Source organism: Nanorana parkeri, unplaced genomic scaffold (genome assembly GCF_000935625.1).
Source record: "Nanorana parkeri isolate BGI_ZX_2015 unplaced genomic scaffold, ASM93562v1 scaffold198, whole genome shotgun sequence".
NCBI classification, from domain to species: domain Eukaryota; kingdom Metazoa; phylum Chordata; class Amphibia; order Anura; family Dicroglossidae; genus Nanorana; species Nanorana parkeri.
In genome coordinates this window covers 1,233,778-1,245,767 of record NW_017306466.1, presented here as the reverse complement: position 1 = coordinate 1,245,767, position 11,990 = coordinate 1,233,778, and the positions used below count along the sequence as shown (strand labels likewise).

The following is an 11,990-nucleotide window of genomic DNA, read 5'->3' as shown; positions in this document are numbered from 1 at the left end:
GGGGGTAAATATAACCATTTCATAAAGGTGCCCATACAGCTTACAATTCTCGTTCGATTTCTTTCGTCCCGTCATTGAACCCTTGTTCGATTTCCGCTTGAATACCCCATCACGCACAGACCAATGTATATTTTCATTATCGTTCGTTAGCAATACTAACTGGCTGAATGTCGTCGATCGACAGAACGGATTTTCGTTTGCACACGTGCAGTGTTCTTGTTGCAATTTTTTCCGCCCGAAAACGCCACTAATCCATCAATTTTCGTATGATTAGGAAAAAGTTTTCCAGCCTGACCGATCGACTAAATTCGCTCAGTTGTAAAGCGATTGTGATCTTTCACTTCCCATCAACTGGCCGATTATCGTGCGAAAACCAGATTCCATTTGTTTTTCAAATGATATTTGTAAGCTGTATGGGCACCTTTACAATTCTCAATTATTCTGATGAAAGATGATTATTCAGAATGTTCTATAGGCCCAGCTGTGAATAGTCCTCTCTCTCCCTCAAATTATTTTTTAAATATATATATATTAAATTGGGGTCGGCATGTTGCATATTTTCTCACCAAAGTGTATACTATCTCTTACATACAAATGAGTACCTTGTATTTCCATGTTAGGTATAGCTAACACCATTATTATAAATATCCCCCACAGGAATAAAAGATTGCGTCCCGCAGCAACCAATTAAATGCTTGTTTTCTTACACCACAAATAACACCACTAGAACCAGTCAGTTTACATACACTTATCTTACTAATCATGTAGTAACAACAAATTAAGGAACGGTGCCTGCAATTAGTAATGTGCCAGTTCTTACCTATTACCATCCAGATTGCAAATCGTATCCATGTGCCTTTGTCCAACTGCATCATTAGGTATACATTTACGAAGATGCTCAAAATGGGCAACACGGGTAGAAATGGTACCTAAAAGAAGAAAACAACAGATTTAAGGATAAGAGGACACCCAGACACTACTACTTGGGTGAAAAGGCTGAGTGCTGACAGGACACTTCAAAAAGGTAAAAGTGCTGCCTGTTTGTTTTGGGGAACCCAATAGGCAACAGTCCTCTGAAACTGTGTTTGCTGACTGGTTGAATAAAAGCATAGAGCAAACTTGCTTGGATTGTTCCTGGGTGTCCCTTTCCCATGCATAATTCAGCGCTTCTAATACCAGTTGAGCCTCCTACCCTTAAAACTTGTACAGCACCACTATCGCCATTATAGTGAAAATGCATCGGTTTTAAGTGTATCAATGAGCTAGTTAATGTTTAATTGCTTAGCAGTGCAACAAATATTTAGAGCATTTTGTGTTTTATTAGTTTGAACACAGAAAACAGCCCTTTGTAGAGTCAGCTGGAACAAGAAAGTCCTTTCATTTACCCTAATTTGAGTTCTATGTTAACTACTTTAACCAGATTCAACAGAGCTCCTTGTATGTGTGGTCTGTTTCCTGGAGCCCGTGTTGTACATCTTCCTCTCCCTGCCCGCTGTGTCACCAGAATAAAACTTCCAAGGCAGGTTCAAATGTAATTAGTGGCACTCAGAAACTTATTAGCGCTGACATTTTGATACATCTCTGGATGCAAGTCAAGGAGCATGTAGTGTTGGTTTGGGAAGACCTCCTCGGTATTTCATAAAATCGGTAAGCAAAAGGATTTTCCAAAGACAAAAAGAAGTTGGGGGGGCAGCAATGCCTGCACGAACTAGTGAAGCCTTGAACATTCAGTTTCAATTATCACTGAACACTACTTCTATATGACATCCTATGTGTTCCCTACAACCCCCGAGAAATCTGAAGAGATCTAGGCTGAGCACTCGAAGTCATTCTATAAGCATGGGATTTTCAGTAGGCACAGCTTACCTTAAAAGATAGTTTGGTTTTGCTTTCAGGCTGCCTCCAAATGATTAGGGTCAAGAGGCAACATAAAAGAAAACTGAGAGCAAGAGGGACGATCACCGAAGCACTTCCGTTTACCAGAGACTCCTGGCCGATGACAGAGAGGCAGCAAAATATGATAATCAGCAGGCCTGAAAAGAGAAGATGTGCAACATATCAGAAATAGGATCTGTGCATCCATGGGGAGCATTACTACCTATAAAACATTAGGTGCCTCATTTATAAAAGTGACTGAAGATGCGTTGTCTCAGAACATTATGCTGCCCACCATAAGCAAGATTCTATATCCGCAGTACAGAAAAATGAAAAGATACATTTGGTTGGTCATTAGTGGGCTGCAAAACATGGAGGCACAGAGGTTTCCATTTAATTAAAACCCCTCCATATGGTCTTGCGAGTTCCTATATTTCATAATAAGTTGGCCAAGTTGCTTGGGAGCGCTAGTTTTTACATTACCCAACTTCTAAATTGAACATTAGCCAATCACCAATCTGCAGGAGTAACTATTAAGTAAAAATATAAAGGAAATATAGCTCGCATCTCTACACATTTCATGACCAAAAACATTTGTTATTTTTGGCCTAAGATACAAGCTTTGGTGGTGCTTTAGATACATGTACCATAATCAACAGCATTACACTTCATTTATTAATAATCACTGTAATTGGAGTGACTGACCTAAACTAAAAGCCTGCATTTAGGAATCATACATCCAGTCTTATTAGCTGGAATACAATGGTACAAGATGATAGCGAACCTGTTATTTAGCAGTAAAGTTTTTTTAATTCAGTTTACAGATCCCACTGGGTTGTGCTTATGACAGAGCAGAGCCACAAGTCACATTCCAATTACTCACCGATCATCCCAGTGGCACAATTTACTATGGCTCCTGATAACCTGGTTGGCTCAGTGTTTGCTGGGCAGAACAACAATCTGAGAGTGAATTTCTCATCTTCTCCCAGAAAACCAGCCTGAGACTCACTGGTACTGACGGACTCATTAATATCAGGCTCTTCATTTGTGCAGGCCATTTGATAAGCCAGATTTGGCTGCTCCGGTTGATACCTGTAAAAGAACAAGGAAAGAACCTAAATAACAATGCAGCTACAAGAAGACCAAGTCAGTCATCAAAATGCATGAAACTTACTATACGAGAATGCTTTCCATACAGCATACAAAGACTTTATGCCTTTACCTTAAAACTAAGACACAGGCGGCTACCAGAGAGTAAGCGAGAAGTGTGCCAATGGACATGAGATCCACCAAATCTTTCAAGTCAAACAGAAATGCCATCAATGCTGGAAAAGAAGACAGGTCATAAAAATTAGGGGTGTAGTTTTCTTTAACAACTGTAATTTATAATACCCAACATTCACATCAGTCCTTGCCCTCAAGGAGCTTACAGTCGAAGGTCCCTATTGAACACAGACGGGGCCAATTTAGATAGGAGTCTTTGTAGTGTGGGAGGGAACAGAAGTACCTGGAGGAAACCCAAGCAAGCACATGGAGAACATGCAAATTCCTTGCAGATAGTTCTCTGACCAGGATTAGAACCAGGGACCCAGGTGCTGCAAGGCAGAAGTGCTTACCAGTAAGCCACTGTACTGCCCTGCAAAACATCTATCCATTTGTTATTAAGATTAAAAGAGGGAAGGTGTTCTGTAGTTCCACCACTTATGGTCCTAGGGTGCTGCTCTTCTATAGATGCAGTACGGTGACTGTCATTCTAGGACAGGAAGTGGGTTACTAGATGAATCACTGTGTAAATGGAAAAAGCAATGCAGCCACTATCAAAGGAATGATGCAATATAAAAAAAATATATTAAATTTTTGTTCTTGGCTTTAAATAAAAGGTTTAACTACAGCTTTAGGTACTACAGAAACACTTTCCTAGTATGGCAGGAGGTACAAGCAATCCCAACTTTAGCCTGAACTAAACTTCTACATTGTGTGTAGAGTATCTATTTTGCATAAACGTCACAATGTCATTTTAAAAAGAAATGAAAACAACTTTTGCAATCATTTGGTAAAAACTTGCATGGTTTAAATAGGCTTCTGAAACCACGCACAGTTACTGATCCTAATGAAACTTTTAAACATTGTTTGAACACACGACTGTATTTGTCATTATGTCATAAAACACATCCGTGAGCTCCAAATAAAGGAACACAGCTCTGTAATGTATCCTGCCAGTGATCCCCTAACAGGAGATGTAATACATTAAGCAATACCAAAAATATCTCATGGATGAGTGGTCACATTCCACGAAGCCTAAGCCTTAAAAAGCCTATGCTATTTTACAGCCGGCAGCCACTTAGTAGGGAACGGTTCACAAAAAGTTGAAGAATCACCTAACCTAACACCCGGAGTTTGTAATCAATGAAAGCAGCCAGCATTCTCTGAAAGCACACTAAAAGCATTTTTACGATTATTTAAAGATCATAATTTGTTCTTTTCCATGTCTAAGGTGGATTCTGTAACCGTTAAGGTAAACCAGCTTGCAGCACGCTTTCTTATATTAATGTTTCCATTGATCTTTTCATAAGACCAGCAGGGTTCATATAAAGGAATGTTGCCTGATGGGGTAGGGCTATCTAAGGGAATGTGTCACTGTACAGGGACAGCAGTGTCAATAGTGAGGTATACAATTTTGTTTTAGCTCTGCGGCTGTGTGTATGAAGCTACACAGTCTTAGGATATAAGGTGCAGCAGAGCGTTTATGCGGCACATTTCTTGATGTATGAATGTGCAGAATTTTGCAGAGGTCACAAAAGCTGTAGTGGGAACAACTATAAAGAATGATCGAATCGTATTTCAGCTTACCTGCAACAGCTCCCGAGGAAACTGTGGCTATAATGGGCGTTTTGCTCTTTTCACTGACTCTGGCTAAAACTTTAAATAGCAGCCCGTCATCTGCCATGGCATAAATCACACGAGGCATAGGAAACATGGAACCAAGCAGGCTATGAAAGAGAAGAAACAAGTTTCCTTTAAACGATGGTCCCGCACAGTAGAAGTAATATTGGGCAATCCAGGATATTATTTAATGGACATAAGATTGATGTGATACCAGGGCAATGATTTTAAATGTGCAGGCGTATAATGCAACATATACAAAATTGACACAGCGCTAAAGGTGAAATACAAACAATATTTTATAGTGATGGTCTAACATAGAAAATGAGTAAGCATAATCTAATAAAGGTGGAATAATAGGTGGGAAAAAGGTGGAATAATAGGTGGGAAAAACTAAGCAATATCAATAGATAAAAAGTTCAGATACAAAACTAAACTGAATAAACTAAAGTGTGCTAACAACAAGTTAACCGTGAAAAAATATCAAACAGCCGGTGAGAGGCAATTTCTCCAAACGTGTAATTGTAACAAACAATAAATATAATCGGTGGTAAGCTGATACTTCATATCAATCAGCACAAATAATCACAAGTAACAGTGAAAAATAATAATATCAGTTGTAGGTTGATAATAAATAACAGTCCCAGGGTGAACTCTCAATTATCAGTGGAAAGGTGACAGTGCTCAATAAGCAAAGTTATTCGCGGTAAAAAGAAAGAAAAAAGTTATTTCTGTTCCTTTCCCCTTGATCCAGGGAAAGGTCCCTTTAACCCCTTCGTGACGGGAGACGTACACTGTACGTCCAGCCACAAAGGGACCAAATGACTTGTCACGTACACTGTACGTGACGAGTTATTTGCTGCTTTAGAGGGCTGTTAACCACTGAGAATCAGCTTTTAACATTCATTAATGGATGTCCTTACTACAGAGGCATTCATTAATGAAAGGGTTAACCTTTTTCAGACACCCGATACCTTAATATCGGGTGTCTGAGAGGGACACATATGCCAAAGCAGGCATTCTGACAGCTCGTATAGATCGAGAGAGATATCTCTCTCAAGCTATACTGGCTTTTTTTCTTTCATGAATAGATACATAATGTGTCTATTCCTACAATGTATCTATTCCTGGAAGAAGAATGTTTCAGTTTGCTGATCGTTGTTGCAACAATCAGAAAACTAGTGACAGCTGAATCCTGAACTGCTGCAGGATCAGTGTCACTAACTTATTATCGGCTGTTCTGAAGTTTGAAGCAGCCTGATAATAACCAAAAATGTATTAATTCATCAAGCAGTAACAGTGAGATTAATTCACAATGACTGCTTGATATAATTAAATAAAATACCATTTTTAAGTTTAAAAAAAAGTGAAAAGTGTAAAAAAAAAAAGTGTAAAAAATAAAATAAAATAAGGGACAAATAAATAAATGTATTTATTGCATTTTTTAGCTGTGCTGCTGTTGTAAAAAAAAATACTACAAATCAAAACTGGGAAAAAAAGTGTTTTTTTAACTTTTTTTTATATATTTTATTTGTCCTAAGTGAGGCGTTAGACACACATATGTGATATAAATATGTAGCCCTATCTGTCCTCTAAAAAACAATATATAATATGTGAAAAGTGTGTCAGTCATTTACGAACAGAAACTAAAAACAAGCTCAGTCATGAAGGGGTTAAAGCATTTTTTTTAGATTTGCTTTAAAAAAGGACATTTCCCTTTCATTCATAGCAGCTCTTGGGTTAATGGTTTATAGTCAGTTCCAAAAGCGCAGAATTCCTGTTATACGTATAATGCAACATCAATGACGTGCAAAGTGCAATAAATGGTAGAAAAGTGTATACATCTTATTATAGAACTAGAGTAGCAGGTTTATGGCATAATAATGTTATAATCCTATGCAATTATGAAATTCATTAGCTTTGAAAATGTACTGAGTACATGTATAGAAAAGAGTTACCTTGTAGAAAGTGCACAGAGGGATCCAACAGCAACAGCATATTTTGCTCCTCCCCATCCAACATAATTGAAGGCGACTGGCAGAGGACTGTTTTTATCCAATAAATAGTACGGCATCATGAGAGTGAGGGCAGCCGATACTCCAAAGTATGCCACAAAGCAAATTAGGAGAGAAGCCACAATGCCAATAGGAATGGCTTTCTGGGGGTTCTTTACTTCCTCACCTAACATTAAAAACACAATAATAATTGTAAAAAATTGTATGAAATGTGGGATTTAAAGATGCACACCATTGAATGTTTGCCCAAGAAACGCTCACAAACCTTACTCAATTACTCTCTTAACTGAAGCCTTCAAGACTTCTAGATGAAAAGTGGCATGGTATATACTCTGTGGGTACCATGTGGGACAGCCTGGCTGACTACAGATCTTCCTGTAGTCAAGTGTTAATGTCAAAGCTTGTACCACGGGGCAGAGACTTCACATATATAAAGTGGGATGTGAATAGCATTAGTAACTAATATTGTAATAATTGATATTATAGTAATATAACTATTTCATTAGTACAAACAGTCTGCTGCTCCAATTCCCAGGCTACTTCATATATCAGTAAATCACCACGGGTGCAGGCAATATAGGCACGCCTCAGCCTGCAACATGTGCATTCGTCTGAAAAGACAAGCCGCACTTCCATGGATCTTCATGAATTAAAACTACTTTTATTAATTAAAAAAATACATACCGTGAAACAACATCCCATGTATAGAATATCTCTCACTTGTTTCACCAATCCGACTAAAGCTGGCCATACACTTTACAATTATCTGCAGATTTTCTGTGGACAGATGGAAAAGGTGCAACAGATTCCTCCATCTGCACCTAACTGTGTGGATGGAGTAATCTCCACCTGGGCCAATCTGTTGCACTTTTTCCATCTGACCACAGAAAATCTGCAGATAATTGTAAGGTGTATGGGCACCTTTAGTCAGAGGCCTCTGATTATTAAGCTGGATTGGCCTCTTTTTTTTTTTTTTTTACCCTAGGCAAAAACAAGCACTTAACCCTTGCAGTTAGGGTGGTTAGCCCCACTGCAAAGGGTTTATACAATTTTTAATCAGAGTTCTGTTTTAAGGGTAGATTATGACATTCACGGCAATACGTGCCATTTATCTCCTGGAATGTAGAAATCCACGGATTTAGTGCACTCTTACCTGTAGTAGCTATACAGTCAAAGCCAACAAATGCATAGAAGCAAGTGGCGGCACCAGATAGGACTCCAGCAAAACCATACGGCATGAATCCACCGTTACCATACTCCCAGGTACTCGACTCCGTGTTACTAAAGACAGAAATGAAATTGCGCATCCTTTATATGACTGCAGAAGAATACATCGATTAGGTCATACTTTTTAAACGACAATCAGTGGTCTGCGAACACCAATACAAAAAACATGAGCTGCTCATGTTTACTGACCCACCAAGTAGAAATTGGGCGGGTAAGCAGCCTCTGTGTATTGGCAATGGCCTTCCATGCTCTAGACAAATGCTTATGATAAAAGCATCAGATATATTCAATATTCCTGCAATCAAACTTTCTTGGATTGACTCGGCACAGCAGTGAGTGTGAGCCTGTGTAGTGATTATTAAAAGAACATGAGATGTACTTTTAAAAACTTCACACCCTACAGACACATGACACCAGCTGAATAATCACGGATGCTTGCATGCCCTGCAAAATGATTACACGCCTGACACTTACTGAAACTTTTACAGAAACAGTTAAGAGAAGGTGGGCAGACATACTTGTCTAAATAAGTGAGGTTGGTTTTATTCATATCCCCTTCTGATAACTGCCAGTTCTTAATGGATCCTTTCACAAAGCCGGAAACGATGACGAAGCCCAGGACTAATACATTGACGCATGTGAAAATCTTGTTTACAAATGCCGATTCCTTCACACCGAATGACAAGAGACCTGTGGAAGAGTGAAGGAAAACAGGATTGAGTAACAGTCTTGATGTCAATACCTTCAGTTACAAAAAGGATAGCTTTTACAGCAAACCTGTAGTTTTCTGAACCATCATTACATTGTATAGAAACTTGGTGCAGCCAGTGGCTCTCAATCACAGTTGTCACCAACAACTCTGGTCCATATTGTCACTAACTGCTGATTGGTACCCAATTGTCAATGTCATCATTATATAACAGTGGTCACAGACAGGTTGAAAGCTTCTCTGACAAAATGCCAGTGCTGCCTGAATGTGGCAGTGTTCAATTGTTTATTACTGTAATTGTCAAATACAATAACAGTATTAAAAACAAATTAAAACATTGTTTTGCACATTTGGCAGCGAATTATAAAAATAACGTTTAAACAGAACACACACACACGTCAATTTAGATATGCAAATTAGTTAAAGCTACAGTCAAGTTAACTAGGCATGTTGATCTAGAGATAATTGATAACTTGTCATGAAAGTGTTAGTCCCAGAATTCCATACCATGCAGCAGCACACTTTGGCATTGCAGTCTGCACATACAGTAGTGTCCACGTTGTGAAAAACGTTGACGTGCCCTCAATCCGAATTCATAAAAGGAGCAATATGGCAAACAGCATGCAGACACAAACTATATATGCAGCCCACACCATACAAGATTGTTTAAATGTTTCTCATTTTAAATGGAAACCTATGTATGATAATGACCAATGTACTTCAAGTTTCAAGCTGTAGGGTTATATGGTTATGGGACCTATGGTCATGGGATCTTTACAGTAGGCTGTGCGCAGTTGTTAAATGAAAAGGAACAGTTCAGAAAACAATATACATTTTTCCTGTTTAAAAAAACACAGTACCTGTCAGCACCAAAATAATGACCACTGAGAAGATATCGGGGTATTTGGCTAAAACACCCGGCACATTCATGGTGAAGTGCTGCATACAGAAATCTTCAATTTTTCTTCCAATAAGTTCATCAAATGTTGCACTCCAAGCTCGAGCCACGCTCGATGTACCTGAAAAAAAATAATAAATATACATTGATATTTAGACCATACAGCCCATGAGAATTTAATTGGGGGGAAAAAAATACACAACCCTAGGTAACCCTCCAATATATACAGCAATGTGAGAAAAAAGCCACATAGGATTATGGGTGTATAAATGTACGCTGGATTATAGTATGGTACAAAAATAAATAAGGGCCAAAGACTAATCACCTAGCCATATAGCCATACATCAGACCCCTAAATCCCTTTATCTAAGATCACAAGACCGAATCCCTGCCATTAACTGCACACAATTAAAGTAAAACTAGCCTGTAAAAGGAAGACGATAAAGACTTACTGGGTGGGGTCCTAAAACTCCAGCTGGAGGAAGTACAGCACACAGCAGGGGACCAGACATTTGACGCACTCGAAGTGTTGGTTACTAGCAACAGCCTGAGATCAAAGTTTTAGAACACCGGCCAACAAAAAGGTATCTTTAAAAGAGAACTACTGTATAGGGTAACCTTTTTATCCAATAGTTCTCTCAAGGGTCACGGGAGGACATATACTAACGTCACCCCGTGACCCAAAGCTCAGTATATAGTGAACTATATACCGAGAGCACCGCAGCCAGGATGGATCCAGACAATACTGTCAAGATCCACCCAGCTGGCTGATTGACAGCGGGCTCTGTCTATCTAGAGGCAGAGCCAGCTGTGCCCACCCCCTGCCCGTCCATTGCTCCAGTCAGCGCTGGAGGATCGGAGAGGGGGGAAATCCCTGCTGGGAGCAGTGACTGACTGTCACCACTCTGCAGGGAGATGATCAGAAAGTGAGCAAGCGACGGTATGTGTTCGCTCACTTCCTGATCAATAGAGCCGACGTGCGACAGTTTCATTGTCACACGTCGGCTCTAACTATAGGGATGAGTGTAAATCAATCACTCACCTCACAGATCTCCTCTAAAAGGCTAGTGACAGGGTCACTTTAAATATATTTTGCTCCATAATAAAAACCAAGCTACACTGCAAAGAACAAATCTCTCTCATCTACAATTGAAATCCCTCACTAAAGAAGAAAAAGTTAAAATTCTTTGCAATGATTAAGCATTTTAAAATGTTTGTTATATACAGAACTTACCAATAACATAAGAGAGGATTAAATTCCAGCCGGTTATAAAGGCCAGCAGCTCCCCCACTGTGACATAGCTGTATAGATAGGCAGAACCGGTCTTCGGTACTCTGGCACCAAATTCTCCATAACACAAGCCAGCAAGAACAGAAGCTAGAGCCGCAATAAGGAAGCAGAGAACGATTGCAGGTCCGGCATTATCCCTCGCCACGGCTCCGGCCAGCACATACACCCCTGCGCCAAGTGTGCTACCCACACCCAAGGCAATCAAGTCAAAGGTGTTAAGGCATCGTGAAAACCTGCTCTCCTTGTCATCGGATCCTACGACCTTACGACGGAATAGCTGATTTCCAAAATCGAGAACCAGGTTACAGCTCATCTTGTAATTCTGAAACAAAGACAGAACAAACAAAGGTTAATGTAAAACTTCACGTCTAGGTAAAATTCTCTGTTGTATTCATTACTAACACTATACAGGTGTCCCCAATATTCTTGTTTAAAAGGCTATGTCCGCCTTTAAACAAAAAAAAAAAGAAGTTCATAGAAATAAATTCATAAAAGAAAATATGCATCAGTAGACTGCAGGTACAATGCGTCGACTCCTGCAGATTCTCCCTCCCAGGGCTCCTGCAGACTCTTCATCCCTATCTGTACCTTGGTACGGACAATCAGTATCATGAACAGAAGGAAAAATGAATGGACTACAAGTGCGGTCATACCACTGCACTTGTATACCAGAGAACTACTAGTCCCTCTGTCGCGGTGGCCGATGGCACTTGTTCTTTCAAATTTGGCGCAGCAGTGGGTGACTCCACCACACAGGTGCGCTATCCATTCACAGATCCTAAATGGAGAGACTATATAACCCAGGGAGAAGAACCCTGCTACTCAGGCAAGTGAGGCACAGGAGAGGGATTGCGATGTGACCAGAATATGGGTGCAACATAAAACATGGTCAGACAGATACATTTGGCCTTTAACATGTTTTTAAGCTTTATTTTGTTCTATTTCCACGTTTGTCATCTTTTGCCCATGAATTTCTCATTGTCATTTAGGTTCTTTTTTTCCTCCAATAAGCTGTAGACAGTTTTTTTTTTTATCATTTCTCTGAATCTGTAGATTATGGAGATAAAACTGTTTCATTCCTTTAAATATAGC

The 11,990-nt window shown here is 39.5% G+C and overlaps 1 protein-coding gene across 1 annotated transcript in view; it reads right to left on the bottom strand.

The window, feature by feature from the left end:
* The window catches only part of SLC7A1 (solute carrier family 7 member 1), a 12,271-nt gene extending 1,057 nt beyond the window's left edge, over nt 1-11,214 (bottom strand). The window contains exons 1-11 of the mRNA XM_018555474.1: nt 10,842-11,214; nt 9,570-9,728; nt 8,544-8,690; nt 8,402-8,423; nt 7,927-8,054; nt 6,717-6,939; nt 4,726-4,865; nt 3,098-3,200; nt 2,759-2,967; nt 1,867-2,033; nt 821-929 (exon numbers count right to left, since the gene is read on the bottom strand). Coding sequence (XP_018410976.1) covers nt 821-929; nt 1,867-2,033; nt 2,759-2,967; nt 3,098-3,200; nt 4,726-4,865; nt 6,717-6,939; nt 7,927-8,054; nt 8,402-8,423; nt 8,544-8,690; nt 9,570-9,728; nt 10,842-11,211 — 1,777 coding nt within the window. The 5' untranslated portion in view covers nt 11,212-11,214. The remainder of the gene's footprint in view (nt 1-820; nt 930-1,866; nt 2,034-2,758; nt 2,968-3,097; nt 3,201-4,725; nt 4,866-6,716; nt 6,940-7,926; nt 8,055-8,401; nt 8,424-8,543; nt 8,691-9,569; nt 9,729-10,841) is intronic.
* Between the last annotated feature and the right edge of the window lie 776 nt (nt 11,215-11,990).